The sequence below is a fragment of the Nerophis lumbriciformis genome, linkage group LG30 (assembly GCF_033978685.3).
Source record: "Nerophis lumbriciformis linkage group LG30, RoL_Nlum_v2.1, whole genome shotgun sequence".
NCBI classification, from domain to species: Eukaryota; Metazoa; Chordata; class Actinopteri; order Syngnathiformes; family Syngnathidae; genus Nerophis; species Nerophis lumbriciformis.
The window spans coordinates 30,813,303-30,834,352 of record NC_084577.2 but is presented as its reverse complement, the minus strand read 5'-3'; the positions used below and the strand labels follow the sequence as shown (position 1 = coordinate 30,834,352).

The following is a 21,050-nucleotide window of genomic DNA, read 5'->3' as shown; positions in this document are numbered from 1 at the left end:
CTTTTCTCGTTTCTCCTCCTCTTCTTTTCTCTTTTTTCTTCCCTGGGCACCTGACAGTTTTGGCCGTTTTGACATCTTGTGTTGATTTTTTGATGTGGTGACGTCCAAAAAGAGTCATGATACGGGAAGGTAGGGGGCGCACCGTGTGGGGGGGGGGGGGGGGGGGGGGCGAAATGTTGTAACAAATAATATTTCTATTAAATAGGCTTTACTTTGCATTTTAATTAACGTGGGATTATTTTTTGTATTTAGAAATAATAGTACCAACTTTTATTTTATTTATTTTTTCTCCAACATTTGTGGCACTGGCGTGGCGCCCCCTGGTGGACGGCGCCCTTAGCATTTGCCTATACGGCCTATGCCACGGGCCGGCCCTGCTCGAAGTCAAAAGTTCTTGGAATGAAACACAAAGCATATTTAGTCTATTTGGTGAATGTATCAATCTAAAAATAAAATAAATAAATCTTAATCTCTTTAGAAATGTAGGAATATTTTTCTGCAATCCTTATTGGGTTAGTGTATGTTTTGCTCATTGAATTTTCTTTTCATGAACGTTAGTTAAATGAAAAACAAAAACAAACCTGATATTGCTTTATTTAATTTTAATTCGAAGTACAAAAAATACAATTGTAAAAAAACATTATTCTTGTTCAGTGGTGGAAAAAAATGGTCGGATCCAAGAAATGTTTTATATCATGTTTTGTTTTCCATAATAAAACAAACAACATAACCAATCAAAAGAAACGAATAACCGGAAGTTGTAATTTCAAAACAAAACTTTAGATTTTCTTGTGTGAGGAAAAAGAGTGTAGTGTTATATCCTGGTTTATAAAACATATTGATCAATGATCATCTGGTCTTTATGACTGATGATACTGTAACATATCCACATTATTTTCACTACAAGTCAGACCACCGTGTTGCCTTTAAAAATCAACTTCCGGTTCCGGTGTCAGATCGTGGGAAAAAAACTGTTTTTGGTCCGTTTTTTTCGTTTCTGCTGACTGGTGATTCCCATTATTGTGTATGAAATATCAAATTAATATCAAGCCGTATTTTAGATCTAGTTTCATTGTTGTTTTGACATTGTATCTGTGTATTTCGAAATGAAAGTACGATAAACCAACAGTTTTTTATTGTTTTTAAATTTGCATTAATGGGGAAAAAATGACCAATGTTTAAACTAACCTGATTATTTGCTTTTATTCAGGCTCATTCACTTAAAACAACTTAAAACAAATCAGATAACCTACAGCGCCCTCTTGTGGGTGAAAACCGGCAATGTCTGCTTACCACCTAAAACCCAAAACATGCGTGTAAATATAACATAAACAATACGTGTGTGTAAATATAACATGTAAATCATCAACTTTACACTAGAGGCCACCCCAACATAACAGAAGACAAACATTCGATATGATAACTGTTTATTCATATTTACCAATCAACATATTTACCTGCAGGCCCGTGGCTGTGACGTCACGTGTCCGCCATATTGGTAGGGGCAGATCCGCGGCAATGCGTGTGTCACACCCAATATGGCGGCGACACCGCGCCCTGCCTCTTCTGTGGCGTTAGTTATTGTTTTCACGGGAAACATAACTGTTTCTACGTGAAATATTAATCCTGTGATGTGGAATATAGAAATAGAAAGTATAATAATGACAAAAAATATAGACAACATAACAAGTTGACCTCATTTTCATGTCTTCAACGACAGTGTTTTATCATTCCTCCTCAGTCGTCCCATCAGCTACTTTAAACCAGCTGTGTGGTTATGTCTCCCTCTACTGGTGGACTTTGAGTACTACAACTGTCAAACCACGCTCATTTTAGACACTAAATATTTTCAAAATAATAGTGGGGTGTCTGTTTTAACAAAGTAAATTTTACATAACAAAAATCTTTATAAATTATTACCTTACACACACACATGCACATACATTTAATATATATTGTTATACTGTAGGTATATATATGTCTTAATAAGGTTATCCAAAAAATAGTGCTCGATACCGTAGTAGAGCGCAATATATGTATGTGTGTGAAAAAAAATCACAAGACTACTTCATCTCTACAGGCCTGTTTCATGAGGGGTTCCCTCAATCATCAGGAGATTTTAATGGAAGCATTCACATACCATGGTTTATATAGGGCACAGGGTGGGTAGGTACAGCACTTGATGAAAGCGGATACAATTTCACCCTCACCTATGAACCCACGCCAGGAAACCAACCAAAAAAGAACAGAAAACGAAACAACATCATCTGGTACAACCCCCCATACAGCAAAAACGTCTCAACTAACATTGGCCACAAATTCCTCACTCTGATTGACAAACACTTCCCCAAAGGCAACACCCTAAGAAAAGTATTCAACAAGAACAACATTAAATTGAGCTACAGCTGTATGAACAATATACGACAAATTATCTCAAACCACAACAAAACAATTGCAAATGAGCCGTCGGCCCCCGGACAGAGCGACTCCAAAACCAACAAAGGCTGCAACTGCCGCAAGAAACCTGATTGCCCTCTCAACGGGGGGTGCTTACAAACATCAGTTGTTTACCAATCTAAGGTAACACGCAAGGACATTAACACATCCGACACATATGTAGGATTAACCGAGGGAGAGTTTAAAACCAGATGGAACAATCACAAGACTTCTTTCAGGAACCAAAACCTGCGGAATACTACAGAACTCAGCAAACACATTTGGGACCTCAAAGACAATAATGTTGAATATTCAATAACATGGCAAATTCTTGCATCCAGCACACCTTACAATAGTGGTAATAAAAGATGCAACCTATGCTTGAAAGAGAAACTGTTTATTATATACCGTCCAGACCTGTCATCCCTCAACAAGCGCAGCGAAATTGTATCAGCATGCCGCCACAGACGGAAACACCTCCTAGGTAACACATGAGCCAATCACCACGCCCCTACGCCAGCCTGTACCTACCCACTCTGTGCCCTATATAAACCATGGTATGTGAATGCTTCCATTAAAATCTCCTGATGATTGAGGGAACCCCTCGTGAAACAGGCCTGTAGAGATGAAGTAGTCTTGTGATTTTTTTTTCCCCCACACATACATATATATATATATATATATATATATATATATATACATATATATATATATATATATATATATATATATATATATATACATATATATATATATATATATATATATATATATATATATATATATATATATATATATATATATCAAATACTAGTTTTTACAATATATATTATGCTTGTATTATATAGGGAAAATAATACATATTTTGGGATTTTGCATTAAATGAAATGAACAGTCTTACGTGGTTTTAAATGATTAGACCAGTGAGGGAAACTAGGGTTCACTTTAAATAATGTATGTTTTAAACATGTCCCAAACAAAAGAACATTAATGATCATATCTGGGTTGCTGTCTTTCATTAATATAATAAACATCATATCTGTAATAGTGAGCGGAGATTGTATTGCATTGCCTTAAATGGGAAAGTGGCCCCCACAAAGATGGCTGCCACATAGGCACGTTGCTGTTATTAGCCGGCGACAAAATAAACACATTCCGAATTAGAACATTATACAAAAAGCAAACTAAGAAAAAATGAAACTTGTTGAGGAATCTCTTAAATGATACGGCAAGTGTTGGGGTGTGCTGAAGCCTTCAAACAATTTAGTTGAAGGTATAATACTAATAATAACTATAACAATAATAATAGCAATATGTATTATAATTATAACAATAATAATAATAATAATAGTAGATCATATGATTAAAAAATGTAAAATCTCAAGGAGGGTAGATTAGTCAAGGCAAGTTCATTTTAGAGCACATTTCAAAATAATTTACAAATGTATAAAACTACGAGAAGGTGAATAAAATCATTAAAAAAAGTAAACGTCATCAAAAAAACGTATTAATTAATTTATTTGGATTTGTTAGCTATACCACAAAGCTAAGATGTGGATGTTTTGTTCCGATAGTTGACCATATATTGACCTTCATTGTCCTGGTTTTAATTTGTTTTTAATGTACAAAATGTTTCAAAATGGCCGCTGCGCGCATACATTTATTTTCCAGTATTCCGACCCTCGCTGGGCTAGAAATAAAATGTCATCTGAAGCGCGCTGACATTCACGAACTGACATTTTACGTTCGCTTTGTCACACAAAACTAGGCACGATGCGTTCAAGGACCTTGTAACAGAATAGGACTCCGCAGAAATAATGCAGAGCAATAACACATTTCATTAGTTACGCACTTTTCTGTGAAATTCATCTTAAAGTGCTGCAGTACAAACGAATATGTAAAATAATGAAACAGATAAAGTAGTCAAACACTCTCAGTGAAGTATAAAAAAGATGCAAAATAGCCGATTTTGTAACCGTGTCTACGCATTTTAGTTATGGAAAAATACAACTTGTTCAAAAGATTTCAAAGTGTGTAAAAGTACTTTCTGAGCACATTCAGCAACTTAGGGCACCTAATGATTCGATCCGATTCCTGGGGTGACGATTCGATTCAGAATTGATTCTTGATTCAAACCGATGCTGGCAAAGTATTATTTGGTATGATAATCATAATGAGACTCTTTCTAAACAGGTTACAGGGTAAAAAAAGCTCCTGCTGGTTGCATGGAGATGGCCAAAAGACGTCCGATATCAATAAATATCGCGATACACACGTGATCGATAACAGTAAAAAATACGTTCGATAAAACGTTCCACGATTTTTTCCTTCTTTGTGGGAAGAAAGCAGAAGTATGGAAGCAAGGTTGGTTGCATGAACAAAGACACTCGCTCTCTGGTAACCTAGCAACGCAGGAAGGGATCACGTGACAAGCTAACAGCCAATCAGGTGACAGTATTAACTATCACGTTTGGTTTATTCTTTGCATGGAGTGAGAAGAGAAAGTCAACATTGTGGATAAAAGAGGAAAAGTCCCATTTTTCCAGAAGGACCGTAGTCAGACCAATGTGGTCTGTACATGATGCAAGGCAAGAGCGCTAATACCACACCACCTTAGCTCACCCTTTAGAGCACAGCTGTAACTTCCTGGCATTAAACCCACAGAAAATAGTTCTTCTCAGGTTTCTCTATGTTTACATTTTCACACTTTGCACTATTTTCTTATACTGTATGAAGCATTTCTTACATATTCCTTCATTTTAAGAGATTATAGTTAAGTGTTCAATGTGATTTTACTATTTTGTTGACATTGTTTGAGTCTTTTCCATGCTTGTATTGACATTTCCTTTCTGCCTTGATAGCTGAGGGATTACAATCCCAGGAAGTTACATTTAAAAATAAAATACATTTTCTCCTGCTCCTTATTTTCCACAGGTCATAATAAATGTCAATAATTATCGATATTGACCGACATATTCATAATATTTAAATAATTACTGCAAAACAAAAATTCCTTTCCATAGTTAAATAAGACTAACAGGGCAAATTAATGTTACACAGACGTTATTTCAAGTGTTCAATGTGATTTTAATATTTTGTTGAGATTGTTTGAGTGTTTTCCACGCTTGTGTTGACATTTCCTTTCTGCCTTGACAGCTGAGGTGGCATTTCAGATCAAATATATTTTTATCCTGCTCCTCATTGGTCATACAAATATCCACAATCAATATAGATCGATACTGTCGGAGGCAGATATTTACATATATCCGAATTTAAGTTGTACTTCTTCCATTTCTTTGTCATATTTGAAAACAGCTCGTGTTTTCCATTTCTTCTCTTGATGCTCTGTCAGCAAGGAAACTGTGTGTGTTAACCTTGAGTTCTTTGGAATGTATTATGGCTAGGGAGACGTTGTGCTTGTATTATGGCTAGGGACGGGGAAGGAAAGAGGGGTTTTTGGCGTTGGGAAGACAGACCATTTTGGGAGGCGCAATAGAATGTTCTAGGGTTAGACTGGTCTCAAAATGTATATTGGCAAAGCTTTGAAAATATACAACAAAATACCTATTCTGTCTCTGGTGGTTTTTTCAACTCAGCTTTAAGTGTCGTAAAGAGCTTGGGAGCGAATTGTGACTTGAATTCCCTGGGAGGAACAACTGGTCCAAAACGCAACAATACAAAACACTAATATTGTGATACAGTTTTCAGCCGTATCGCCCTATTCATAGAAATGTTTAAAGATAATAATACTTCCGGACATAAATCAATTCAACGAAACACTTGTGTTCACAAACTTCATCAAAGGAAACTTGAGCTGTTTTGCAGGGAACAAAGGTACCGTATTTTCCGCACTATAAGGCGCACCTAAAAACCAAAAATTTTCTCAAAAGCTGACAGTGCGCCTTATAACCCGGTGCGCTTTATATATGGATTAATATTAAGATTCATTTTCATAAAGTTTCGGTCTCGCAACTACGGTAAACAGCCGCCATCTTTTTTCCCCGTAGAAGAGGAAGTGCTTCTTCTTCTACGCAAGCAACCGCCAAGGTAAGCACCCGCCCCCATAGAACAGGAAGCGCTTCTTCTTCTACTGTAAGCAACCACCCGCCCGCGTAGAAGAAGAAGAAGCGTGCGGATATTACCGTACGTTTCATTTCCTTTGTGTGTTTACATCTGTAAAGACCACAAAATGGCTCCTACTAAGCGACAGGGATCCGGTTCATGAAAAGACGCAATCTCTCCATCCGCACACGGACTACTATTTCACAGAAACTGCCTAAAGACTTTCAAGAAAAGCTGGCTACTTTCCGTGCATATTGTAAAAACAAGATAGCTGAAAAAAAGATCCGGCCAGAGAACATTATCAACATGGACGAGGTTCCACTGACTTTTGATAATCCTGTGAACCGCACTGTGGATACAACGGGAGCACGTACGGTGAATATTCGCACCACAGGGAATGAGAAGTCATCCTTCACTGTGGTTCTAGCTTGCCATGCTAATGGCCAGAAACTTCCACCCATGGTGATATTCAAAAGGAAGACCTTGCCAAAAGAGACCTTTCCAGCCGGCGTCATCATAAAAGCTAACTCGAAGGGATGGATGAAGAAAAGATGAGCGAGTGGTTAAGGTAAGTTTAAGTTTACGCGAAGAGGCCGGGTGGCTTTTTTCACGCAGCTTCGTCCATGTTGATATACGATTCCATGCGCGCCCACATCACGCTGGTTTTAAATATATTATTAAAGTTTGACTGAACTATTTGACTGTTTTTTTGACATTCCTTTAGCGCAGTTAGATGCGGCTTACAACACGGGGCGGCTTATAGGTGGACAAAGTTTTGAAATATGCCGTTCATTGAAGGCGCGGCTTATAACCCAGGGCGCCTTATGGTGCGGAAAATACGGTAATACCAGAGTGGGTCATCACTTGCTAGCTGACGTCTTACTTTTATGATACGATGATATTTTTGCCCAAACTGGACAGCAAACCTTTGTCGTGTGTCCGCATGTGTGCCGTCAAACTTTTCTTATGTAAATAACTTTTATTACAGGCCGAGCAATGAAAAGGTTTTTCTCCCGTGTGCGTTTGCATGTGTGACTCCATAACTGTGTTGTCAGTGAATCTTTTACCGCAGACGGAGCATCTGAGGGGTTTCTCTCCCGTGTGCGTCCTCACGTGCGACACCAGGTCTACTTTCTGCGCGAACCTTTTGGCGCAAACTGAACAGCTGAAAGGTTTCTCCCCGGTGTGCGTCCTCATGTGCCGCTCCAGATTGGACTTCCGGGTGAACTTGTCGCCGCAAACCGAGCAGCTGAAAGGTTTTTCCCCCGAGTGCGTTTTCATGTGCGACAACATATTGGACTTGTGGGCGAATCTTTGATCGCAAAGTGAACAGGAAAAGGATTTCTCTCCCGTGTGTTTCCACATGTGCTGATTCAAGTAGTGCTTGTAAGAAAAGATTTTGCCACAAACCGGACAGCAGAAGGACTTTTCCCCCGCGTGTGTCCTCCTGTGCGACACCATGTCCACTTTTTCACCGAATCTTTTACCGCAAACTGAGCACCGGAAGCTTTTTTCTCCCGTGTGTTTTCTCATGTGAGCGGCCAGATTTGACCTTTGGACAAATCTCTGGCCGCAAAATGAACACCCGTAAGGTTTTTCTCCCGTGTGTCTCCTCATGTGTTGCTTCAGATTGGACCTGCGAGCGAAAGTGTCGGCGCACACGGAGCAACTGAACAGTTTCTCTCCTGTGTGCGTCCTCATGTGCGACATCATGTTGGACTTCTGAGCGAATCTTTGAGCGCAAACTGAACAACCAAAGGGTTTTTCTCCCGAGTGTGTCCTCATGTGTGATATCATTCCCACCTTATGGCGGAATGTCTGACCACAAACTGAACAACTGAAGGGTTTTTCTCCCGAGTGTGTCCACATGTGTCGAGTCAGATTCCTTTTCAGAGTAAATCTTTTAGCACAAACTGAGCAGTTCCAATGTTCCTCACCCGGATTCTTTTCAGAGCATTCGGAATGTTTCAAATCGTCTCCACAGTCTGTATCGCTGCTCAAAGCTTCGTGGGCGCCTTCCTCATCTTCAGCCTCGGCGTCTGACAGTGGAGCTAAGAAGAAGTCTGCTTGTGATCCTCCATCAGCTTCTGTCGCCATGCGGTGTTGCTGTGAGCTGCTGCCCGGAGGCTCCGCCCCCTTCTTCTCCTCACCTGGACCTTGGTGAAGCTGTGAGGACTCAGGTGGTTCGTCTTCACGCTCTTCAGTCTTCACAGTCAGAGGCAACTTGGTGAGATGCGCCTCCTCCTGAGAGATCCACATCTCCTCCTCTTCCTCTTTAATGTGGAGTGGCTGTGGATCCTCCTGTTCCAAGGAGGAGCCCCGCCCCCGAGGTTGTTCTGGACCACCAGTCAGTGGCTGAAGGTCTGCAGGACACAACCAACGTGGGCACTCAGATGGTTTGTCTTCAGGCTTCACAGAGAAACCAGTCGGTGGCAACTTGGTAAGCTCCTCCTCTTCTGACTCTAGAAGAAATTCTCTCTCTTCTTCAGCTTTAATGTGCGGGGGCTGTGGATCTTCCTGCTTCCAAGTGGAGCTCCGCCCTTTTGGCTGAAGGGGATGTGGTCCTCGATGACCAATTAGCTGCTGGACATCTGCCGGACACAACAAACACAAACACACTGAAACTCGGATTTTTGATCACAAGGAACTTTTTTACATTTGTGTAAAAACCAGGGGCCTCATGTAACAAGCTTGCTTACCCACAAAAAGCTGGTTAAGACCTTTTTTCACGGCAAAGATGAGATGCATCAAGACTGACCTTGACGTACGTACATTTCTGCAGGCTGTGGAGATGTTGGTCAACATTTGACTCCAACAATGTAAAAAAGATCGAGGCAAGGACACAAATTTGTCTTTGCCAGCCATCGATGTCATACAATCACCAAAGGACACGGTGATCCGAATCATCCCCAAAATCTCAAAACTTCCTTGAAAGTTTCATCAAAATCATTTGATAACTTTGCGAGTAATGTTTTTAACAACCAAACAAACCCCAGCAAGGACCCTTCTTTTAGGAGAGGAGAGTCCACCAAGGGTTTTTTAGGTCTAAACCAGGGCTGGCCAACCTTTTTGACTTGGGGCCGCAAGTAAAAAAACAACAAAAAAAACAACAACAAAATAAAATTAAAAAAAAACTTTAAAAAAAATAAATAAATATATATATATACACATATATAAATATATATATATCTGCCCTTGACCAAATGTATATATATATATATATATATATATATATATACATATATATATATATATATATATATATACATATACATATATATATATATATATATATATATATATATATATATATATATATATATATACATATACATATATATATATATATATATATATATATATATATATATATATATATATATATATATATATATATATTTGTCCTTGACCAAATGTATGTACATATATATATACAGTGGGGCAAAAAAGTATTTAGTCAGCCACCGATTGTGCAAGTTCTCTAACTTAAAATGATGACAGAGGTCTGTAATTTTCATCATAGGTACACTTCAACTGTGAGGGACAGAATGTGAAAAAAAAAATCTAGGAATTCACATTGTAGGAATTTTAAAGAATTTATTTGTAAATCATGGTGGAAAATAAGTATTTGGTCACTTCAAACAAGGAAGATCTCTGGCTCTCACAGACCTGTAACTTCTTCTTTAAGAAGCTCTTCTGTCCTCCACTTGTTACCTGTATTAATGGCACCTGTTTGAACTGGTTATCTGTATAAAAGACACCTGTCCACAGCCTCAAACAGTCAGACTCCAAAATCCACTATGGCCAAGACCAAAGAGCTGTCGAAGGACACCAGGAAAAGAATTGTAGACCTGCACCAGACTGTGAAGAGTGAATCTACAATAGGCAAGCAGCTTGGTGTGAAAAAATCAACTGTGGGAGCAATTATCAGAAAATGGAAGACATACAAGACCACTGATAATCTCCCTCGATCTGGGGCTCCACGCAAGATCTCATCCCGTGGGGTCAAAATGATCATGAGAACGGTGAGCAAAAATCCTAGAACCACACGGGGGAACCTGGTGAATGACCTGCAGAGAGCTGGGACCAAAGTAACAAAGGTTACCATCAGTAACACACTACGCCGACAGGGAATCAAATCCTGCAGTGCCAGGCGTGTCCCCCTGCTTAAGCCAGTGCATGTCCAGGCCCCTCTGAAGTTTGCCAGAGAGCACATGGATGATACAGCAGAGGATTGGGAGAATGTCATGTGGTCAGATGAAACCAAAATAGAACTTTTTGGTATAAACTCAACTCGTCGCGTTTGGAGGAAGAAGAATACTGAGTTGCATCCCAAGAAGACCATACCTACTGTGAAGCATGGGGGTGGAAACATCATGCTTTGGGGCTGTTTTTCTGCTAAGGGGACAGGCCGACTGATCCGTGTTAAGGAAAGAATGAATGGGGCCATGTATCGTGAGATTTTGAGCCAAAACCTCCTTCCATCAGTGAGAGCTTTGAAGATGAAACGTGGCTGGGTCTTCCAGCATGACAATGATCCCAAACACACCGCCCGGGCAACGAAGGAGTGGCTCTGTAAGAAGCATTTGAAAGTCCTGGAGTGGCCTAGCCAGTCTCCAGACCTCAACCCAATAGAAAATCTGTGGAGGGAGTTGAAAGTCTGTGTTGCTCGGCGACAGCCCCAAAACATCACTGCTCTCGAGAAGATCTGCATGGAGGAATGGGCAAAAATACCAGCTACTGTGTGTGCAAACCTGGTAAAGACCTATAGTAATCGTTTGACCTCTGTAATATAACCTTTGTTGGCAATAACAAAGTATTGAGTTGAATTTTTGTTATTGACCAAATACTTATTTTCCACCATAATTTACAAATAAATTCTTTAAAAATCCTACAATGTGAATTCCTGGATTTTTTTTCACATTCTGTCTCTCACAGTTGAAGTGTACCTATGATGAAAATTACAGACCTCTGTCATCATTTTAAGTGGGAGAACTTGCACAATTGGTGGCTGACTAAATACTTTTTTGCCCCACTGTATATATATATATATATATATATATATATATATATATATATATATATATATATATATATATATATATATATATCAGTGACGTGCAGTCACTAGAGGCAGGTGAAAAAAAGAAAAAAAATGTAATTTTTTTTAATTTTTATTAAATTGTTATATGTATCCAGTGATTATACTATAAAGTTATTTTCCATTTAACTTAACCAGTTTTAGATTATTTTTATTTAAAATCGCTGAATTTTCACATTTGCCGTACAAATACTGAGAAGAGACGGTGCGGTGATCAGCAGCCAGTTGAGGCACGTCACTCAGTGCCTCAACATGGATTGCGCAATGACTCGGCTAACTGCTGGTTTGCTGTGCAGTGAGACTGTATTGCTATATGAATTATATTATACATTTCCATAGTTTAGTTAGCTGAGGTATATAATGTACAGTGTATTTTGTCAACAACTGTATGTGTGTAACGTATTTCTTGTGCTGAGCGATCATAAAACGGCTGCAAAAGACGCACTGGCTGAGGCTCGCAGTAATCCCGCCTCCTGCACCCCCGCCGTAGAATGCACCCCCTGACGGGAGTGTTATATCAACTAAAGCCCACACTTAAACTTTCCACGTGCAAGATTGAATCTATTTAAAAAAGTTATTTCATAAGAAGCCAAAAAGTGCAAAAACAATAATGTTGGTGTTGGAGGAGTTGTGAATGACTGTAGGGCCACAACATTAGGTACACCTGCAGACTGCAGGTGTACCTAATTCACAACTCCTCCAACACGAACATTATTGTATTTGCACTTTTTGGCTTCTTATTAAATAACTTTCGTAACCTATTTTTATGGGCTTTCCTCTTTGTGATGTTAAGTTCCTGTTATGCACTGTTATACAGTACATGCCTTGAGCTCTTATTTTGAAGGCGCTAAGAGCGGAAGTGATGACACGTTGGAGTGGAGCGGAGGTTTTTGAAAGAAGGTAAATAAAGTGGTCCTCGTGTAAACTGGAGCCTCCGTGTTTGTTATTTTGTAGTTTCATACAGTATAGGCCACATTTATAAACCCTCGGTTACACTTTTTTATATAGATTCAATCTTGCACGTGGAAAGTTTAAGTGAGGGCTTTAGTTGTATTAACACTCCCGTCAGGGGGTGCATTAATCCAGCACAACAGCGGCGCATGGACTTCATTTATAAGTAAAGGTAAGACCATAATAACGTTTTTTTTAATTAAATGTGCTTTTTTGTGTGCTACAGTTTGTATGTGTAAAGTTAAAGTTAAGTTAAAGTAGCAATGATTGTCACACACACACTAGGTGTAATGAAATTTGTCCTCTGCATTTGACCCATCCCCTTGTTCACCCCCTGGGAGGTGAGGGGAGCAGTGGGCAGCAGCGGCGCAGCGCCCGGGAATAATTTTTGGTGATTTAACCCCCAATTCCAAGCCTTGATGCTGAGTGCCAAGCAGGGAAGAATGCTGGTATGAGCTTTTAAACATAACCCGTTAACTGCTGCCAATCAAATGGTGAATAAGATACTCTTTAGGGTTCATATGTTTGTAAATCTGACTGTGATGAAGTCAGTGCCTCACCAGCTTTTAAAAACATGTATGAAAATGGAAAAAGTTGGTGAAAAAGTATATATTTTGTTTGAATATGTTTTCTGTCGGAGGACAGACATGACACAAACCTGCATAATTGTAGAAATCCCACTGTTTGTATCAAACATGCTTCACTGACGAGAGGATTTGGCGAGTGCCGTTTAATCCGACTAATTCCAGCTGTCCTAGAAATCAACTTTCTCCGATGCTGCCACAGAAAAACGTTTTTAGGCCACTCCTTCTTTGCCTCATTTTGTCCACTAAACGTTTTATGCTGTGCGTGAATGCACAAAGGTGAAATGGACGTCGAGTGGATCTAGCATAATAGTGTGAGAGTCCAGTCCATAGTGGATCTAACATAATAGTGTGAGAGTCCAGTCCATAGTGGATCTAACATAATAGTGAGAGTCCAGTCCATAGTGGATCTAACATAATAGTGTGAGAGTCCAGTCCATAGTGGATCTAACATAATAGTGAGAGTGCAGTCCATGGTGGATCTAACATAATAGTGTGAGTCCAGGCCATAGTGGATCTAACATAATAGTGTGAGAGTCCAGTCCATAGTGGATCTAACATAATATTGTGAGAGTCCAGTCCATAGTGGATCTAACATAATAGTGAGAGTCCAGTCCATAGTGGATCTAACATAATAGTGTGAAAGTCCAATCCATGGTGAATCTAACATAATAGTGTGAGAGTCCAGTCCATAGTGGATCTAACATAATAGTGTGAGTCCAGTCCATAGTGGATCTAGTTAATAGTGTGAGAGTCCAGTCCATAGTGGATCTAACATAATAGTGTGAGAGTCCAGTCCATAGTGGATCTAACATAATAGTGAGAGTTCAGTCCATAGTGGATCTCACATAATAGTGTGAGAGTCCAGTCCATAGTGGATCTAACATAATAGTGAGAGTCCAGTCCATAGTGGATCTAACATAATAGTGTGAGAGTCCAGTCCATAGTGGATCTAACATAATAGTGTGAGAGTCCAGTCCATAGTGGATCTAACATAATAGTGTGAGAGTCCAGTCCATGGTGGATCTAACATAATAGTGTGAAAGTCCAATCCATGGTGAATCTAACATAATAGTGTGAGAGTCCAGTCCATAGTGGATCTAACATAATATTGTGAGAGTCCAGTCCATAGTGGATCTAACATAATAGTGTGAGAGTCCAGTCCATAGTGGATCTAACATAATAGTGAGAGTCCAGTCCATAGTGGATCTAACATAATATTGTGAGAGTCCAGTCCATAGTGGACCTAACATAACAGTGAGAGTCCAGTCCATAGTGGACCTAACATAATAGTGAGAGTCCAGTCCACAGTGGATCTAACATAATAGTGTGAGAGTCCAGTCCATAGTGGATCTAACATAATAGTGTGAGAGTCCAGTCCATAGTGGATCTAACATAATAGTGTGAGTCCAGTCCATAGTGGATCTAACATAATAGTGAGAGTCCAGTTCATAGTGGATCTAACATAATAGTGAGAGTCCAGTCCATAGTGAATCTAACATAATAGTGTGAGAGTCCAGTTCATAGTGGATCTAACATAATAGTGAGAGAGTCCAGTCCATAGTGGATCTAACATAATAGTGTGAGAGTCCAGTTCACAGTGGATCTAACATAATAGTGAGAGTCCAGTCCATTATTATAACATTATAATAATACCATACCTTCAACTTCTAACATAATAATGATGATAAATCATACCTTCAACTAACTTGTAATATAAGTATTAATTAATCATACCTTCAACTTGTAACATAAATAATGACAAATCATACTTCAAATAACATGTAATATAAATACTAATTAATCATAACTTCAACTTGTAACATAATAATATTAACTCAAACCTTCAATTTGTAACAAAATAACGACGAATCATTCCTTCAACTTGTAACATAATAATAATAACTCATGCCTTTAACTTGTAACATAATAATAATAACTCATGCCTTCAACTTGTAACATAATAATAATAACTCATGTCTTCAACTTGTAACATAATAATAATAACAACTCATACATTTTACTTGTAACATAATAATAATAACTCATGCCTTTAACTTGTAACATAATAATAATAACAACTCATACATTTTACTTGTAACATAATAATAATAATGAATGCCTTTAACTTGTAACATAATAGTGATGATAAATGATACCTTCAACTTGTAACATAAATAATGACAAATCATACCTTCAAGTAACTTGTAATATAAGTATTAATTAGTCATTACTTCAACTTGTAACATAATAATATTAACTCAAAATATCAACTTTTAACAAAATAATAATAATAACTCATGCCTTTAACTTGTAACATAATAATAATAAATCATGACTTTAACTTGTAACATAATAATAATAACTCATGCCTTTAACTTGTAACATAATAATAATAAATCATGCCTTTCACTTGTAACATAATAATAATAACTCATGCCTTTAACTTGTAACATAATAATAATAATAATAACAACTCATACATTTTACTTGTAACATAATAATAACAATTCATGACTTTAACTTGTAACATAATAATAATAATTAATGCCTTAAACTTGTAACATAATAGTGATGATAAATGATACCTTCAACTTGTAACATAAATAATGACGAATCATACCTTCAAGTAACTTGTAATATAAGTATTAATTAGTCATTACTTCAACTTGTAACATAATAATATTAACTCAAACCTTCAACTTGTAACAAAATAATAATAATAACTCATGCCTTTAACTTGTAACATAATAATAATAAATCATGCCTTTAACTTGTAACATAATAATAATAACGCATGCCTTCAACTTGTAACATAATAATAATAACTCATGCCTTCAACTTGTAACATAATAATAATAACAAATCATACATTTTACTTGTAACATAATAATAATAATGAATGCCTTTAACTTGTAACATAATAATAATAAATCATGCCTTTAACTTGTAACATAATAATAATAACTCATGCCTTCAACTTGCAACATAATAATAATAATAATAATAACAACTCATACCTTTTACTTGTAACATAATAATAATAATTCATGCCTTTAACTTGTAACATAATAATAATAATTCATGCCTTTAACTTGTAACATAATAGTGATTATAAATAATACCTTCAACTTGTAACATAAATAATGACGAATCATACCTTCAAGTAACTTGTAATATAAGTATTAATTAGTCATTACTTCAACTTGTAACATAATAATATTAACTCAAACCTTCAACTTGTAACAAAATAACGATGAATCATTCTTTCAACTTGTAACATAATAATAATAATAACTCATGCCTTTAACTTGTAACATAATGATAATAAATCATGCCTTTAACTTGTAACAAAATAATAATAACTCATGCCTTCAACTTGTAACATAATAATAATAAATCATGCCTTTAACTTTTAACATAATAATAATAACTCATGTCTTCAACTTGTAACATAATAATAATAATAACAACTCATACCTTCAACTTGTAACATAATAATAATAATAATAAAAATAATAACAACTCATACCTTTTACTTGTAACATAATAATAAAAATTAATGCCTTTAACTTGTAACATAATAGTGATTATAAATAATACCTTCAACTTGTAACATAAATAATGACGAATCATACCTTCAAGTAACTTGTAATATTAGTATTAATTAGTCATTACTTCAACTTGTAACATAATAATAATAACTCAAACCTTCAACTTGTAACAAAATAACGATGAATCATTCCTTCAACTTGTAACATAATAATAATAATAACTCTTGCCTTTAACTTGTAACATAATAATAATAAATAATACCTTCAACTTGTAACATAATAATACTAATAATAACTCATGCCTTTAACTTGTAACATAATAATAATAAATAATACCTTCAACTTGTAACATAATAATAATGATTAATCATACATTTAACTTGGAACAGGAATAAAGACGAATCATACTTTCAACTAACTTGTAATATAAGTATTAATTAATCATATCTTCAACTTGTAACAATAATGATGACATGTAACATAATAATAATAATAACTCATGCCTTTAACTTGTAACATAATAATAATAAATAATACCTTCAACTTGTAACATAATAATACTAATAATAACTCATGCCTTTAACTTGTAACATAATAATAATAAATAATACCTTCAACTTGTAACATAATAATAATGATTAAAGGTCTACTGAAACCCACTACTAGTGACCATGCAGTCTGATAGTTTATATATCAATGATGAAATCTTAACATTGCAACACATGCCAACACGGCCGGGTTAGTTTACTAAAGTGCAATTTTAAATTTCGCGCGACATATCCTGCTGAAAACGTCTCGGTATGATGACGTCAGCGCGTGACGTCGCGGATTGTGGAGGACATTTTGGGACAGCATGGTGGCCAGCTATTAAGTCGTCTGTTTCATCGCAAAATTCCACAGTATTCTGGACATCTGTGTTGGTGAATCTTTTGCAATTTGTTCAATGAACAATGGAGACAGCAAAGAAGAAAGCTGTAGGTGGGAAGCGGTGTATTGCGGCCGACTGCAGCAACACAAACACGGCCGGTGTTTCATTGTTTACATTCCCGAAAGATGACAGTCAATCTTTACCATTGGCCTGTGGAGAACTGGGACAACAGAGACTCTTACCAGGAGGACTTTGAGTTGGATACGCAGACACTGTACCGTGAGTACGCTTCCAAACATTTGAGCGCTTGCCCGTACGTGCGTGCCGCTATGTGCATGTCACGTAAATAATTCAATGGATACACCCTGATGATTATCTTGTGTGATGACTGTATTATGATGATAGTATATATGATAGTATATATCTGTATCATGAATCAACTTAAACAAGTTGAAAAACTTATTGGGGTGTTACCATTTAGTGGTCAATTGTACGGAATATGTACTTCACTGTGCAACCTACTAATAAAAGTCTCAAAAAGTCTCACGTACGTAACTTTGGGGACTTTGGGGAAATATATGTGCTGTATGAACTTTGGGGAACTGTGGACCAGCTCTATACTCTCGGCAGGGTCCTTGAGGGTGCATGGGAGTTTGCCCAACCAGTCTACATGTGTTTTGTGGACTTGGAGAAAGCATTCGACCGTGTCCCTCGGGAAGTCCTGTGGGGAGTGCTCAGAGAGTATGGGGTATCGGACTGTCTGATTGTGGCAGTCCGCTCCCTGTATGATCAGTGCCAGAGCTTGGTCCGCATTGCCGGTAGTAAGTCGGACACGTTTCCAGTGAGGGTTGGACTCCGCCAAGGCTGCCCTTTGTCACCCATTCTGTTCATAACTTTTATAGACAGAATTTCTAGGCGCAGTCAAGGCGTTGAGGGGATCTGGTTTGGTGGCTGCAGGATTAGGTCTCTGCTTTTTGCAGATGATGTGGTCCTGATGGCTTCATCTGGCCAGGATCTTCAGCTCTCACTGGATCGGTTCGCAGCTGAGTGTGAAGCGACTGGGATGAGAAACCTACTCAGTGGCCTAGTGGTTAGAGTGTCCGCCCTGAGATCGGTAGGTTGTGAGTTCAAACCCCGGCCGAGTCATACCAAAGACTATAAAAATGGGACCCATTACCTCCCTGCTTGGCACTCAGCATCAAGGGTTGGAATTGGGGGTTAAATCACCAAAATGATTCCCGGGCGCGGCCACCGCTGCTGCCCACTGCTCCCCTCACCTCCCAGGGGGTGATCAAGGGGGATGGGTCAAATGCAGATAATAATCTCGCCACACCTAGTGTGTGTGTGACAATCATTGGTACTTTAACTTTAACTTTAACTTTAATCAGCACCTCCAAGTCCGAGTCCATGGTTCTCGCCCGGAAAAGGGTGGAGTGCCATCTCCGGGTTGGGGAGGAGATCTTGCCCCAAGTGGAGGAGTTCAAGTACCTCGGAGTCTTGTTCACGAGTGAGGGAAGAGTGAATCGTGAGATCGACAGGCGGATCGGTGCGGCGTCTTCAGTAATGCGGACGCTGTATCGGTCCGTTGTGGTGAAGAAGGAGCTGAGCCGGAAGGCAAAGCTCTCAATTTACCGGTCGATCTACGTTCCCATCCTCACCTAAGGTCATGAGCTTTGGGTTATGACCAAAAGGACAAGATCACGGGTACAAGCGGCCGAAATGAGTTTCCTCCGCCGGGTGGCGGGGCTCTCCCTTAGAGATAGGGTGAGAAGCTCTGCCATCCGGGAGGAGCTCAAAGTAAAGCCGCTGCTCCTCCACATCGAGAGGAGCCAGATGAGGTGGTTCGGGCATCTGGTCAGGATGCCACCCGAACGCCTCCCTAGGGAGGTGTTTAGGGCACGTCCGACCGGTAGGAGGCCGCGGGGAAGACCCAGGACACGTTGGGAAGACTATGTCTCCCGGCTGGCCTGGGAACGCCTCGGGGTCCCACAGGAAGAGCTGGACGAAGTGGCTGGGGAGAGGGAAGTCTGGGCTTCCCTGCTTAGGCTGCTGCCCCCGCGACCCGACCTCGGATAAGCGGAAGAAGATGGATGGATGGATGGAACTTTGGGGAGGTGAACGGTACTTTGGGCTGTGGGATTGAGTGTGTTGTGCAGATGTTTGAGTTGTATTGGCGGGTTATATGGACGGGAGGGGGGAGGTGTTTGTTATGTGGGATTAATTTGTGGCATATTAAATATAAGCCTGGTTGTGTTATGGCTAATAGAGTATATATATGTCTTGTGTTTATTTACTGTTTTAGTCATTCAGGTCCCACCCGCCTCTCACAGCATCTTCCCTATCTGAATCACTCCCACTGCCCTCGAGTCCTTCACTCTCACTTTCCTCATCCACCAATCTTTCATCCTCGCTCAAATTAATGGGGAAATCGTCGCTTTCTCGGTCCAAATCGCTCTCGCTGCTGGTGGCCATGATTGTAAACAATGTGCAGATGTGAGGAACTCCACAACCTGTGACGTCACACTACTCGTCTGCTACTTCCGGTAGAGGCAAGGCTTTTTTATCAGCGACCAAAAGTTGCGAACTTTATCGTCGATATTCTCTACTAAATCCTTTCAGCAAAAATATGGCAAAAATGATCAAGTATGACACATAGAATGGACCTGCTATCCCCGTTTAAATAAGAAAATCGCATTTCAGTAGGCCTTTAATCATACATTTAACTTGCAACAGGAATAAAGACGAATCATACCTTCAACTAACTTGTAATATAAGTATTAATTAATCATATCTTCAACTTGTAACAATAATAATGATGACATGTAACATAATAAAAATGATAAAGAATATATTTAACTTGTGACATCCATCCATACATCCATTTCCTACCGCTTGTCCCTTAATGATAAATCATACCTTCAACTTGTAACAATAATAATGATGAACAACATGTAACATAATAATACAAATGTTAAAGAATACCTTTAACTTGTGACATAATAATGTGATTTTTGCTAAGATCTTCCAGTTGTGTTTGCTCATTCTCCTTACTTGTTCGAGAAAGTTCCTCCTCCTTCGACGCTCTCCTTCTTTCAAACCTCGCACACATTCCATCCGCTGCCGCCGCCATCGGTCGCTCCTTCACAAACAAAGACGTTATTTTATTTATTTTATTTTTTTGCTGCAGCGATATTTAGCATTTAGCATTTTAAAGCACTTGCTAGCGTTAGCTTCTATGACGTAACTAGGTCCATTCTGTACTACGGCGGCCGATAAGAGCAAACGCGCAGTCGCTACAAATACATGGAATAGTCCAATTCAAAAATATAAGCCCAAACCAAAAAAACACGCAAAAAAACATAAAACAGGAGCTATAACCAAGGAAGTAAAATATATAATTATTTATTAAGGTAAAATGTTACTGCTCGATTTACGTTGCAGCGCGATCCGTTTGCGCATGCGCCATATCAGCATCTTCCGTTCATCACGTGACC

The 21,050-nt window shown here is 38.5% G+C and overlaps 1 protein-coding gene across 1 annotated transcript; it reads right to left on the bottom strand.

Annotated features, from left to right (window-relative positions):
• Positions 1 to 6,510: 6,510 nt before the first annotated feature.
• On the bottom strand, positions 6,511 to 20,800 carry LOC133572921 (uncharacterized). Its single transcript, XM_061926005.2, has 2 exons — positions 20,608 to 20,800; positions 6,511 to 9,089 (listed from the first exon to the last, which is right to left on the bottom strand). The coding sequence occupies exons 1-2, from the start codon at positions 20,684 to 20,686 to the stop codon at positions 7,384 to 7,386; spliced, it is 1,785 nt and encodes a 594-aa protein (XP_061781989.1). The 5' UTR covers positions 20,687 to 20,800; the 3' UTR covers positions 6,511 to 7,383.
• Between the last annotated feature and the right edge of the window lie 250 nt (positions 20,801 to 21,050).

Excerpts from the sequence above, each read along its gene's own strand:
- LOC133572921 (XM_061926005.2), bottom strand. The coding sequence starts at position 20,686 with ATGGCGGCGGCAGCGGATGGAATGTGTGCGAGGTTTGAAAGAAGGAGA. Across the intron at positions 9,090-20,607 it reads GGAGGAACTTTCTCGAACAA|ATGTCCAGCAGCTAATTGGT; the intron begins GTAAGGAGAATG and ends TGTGTCCGGCAG.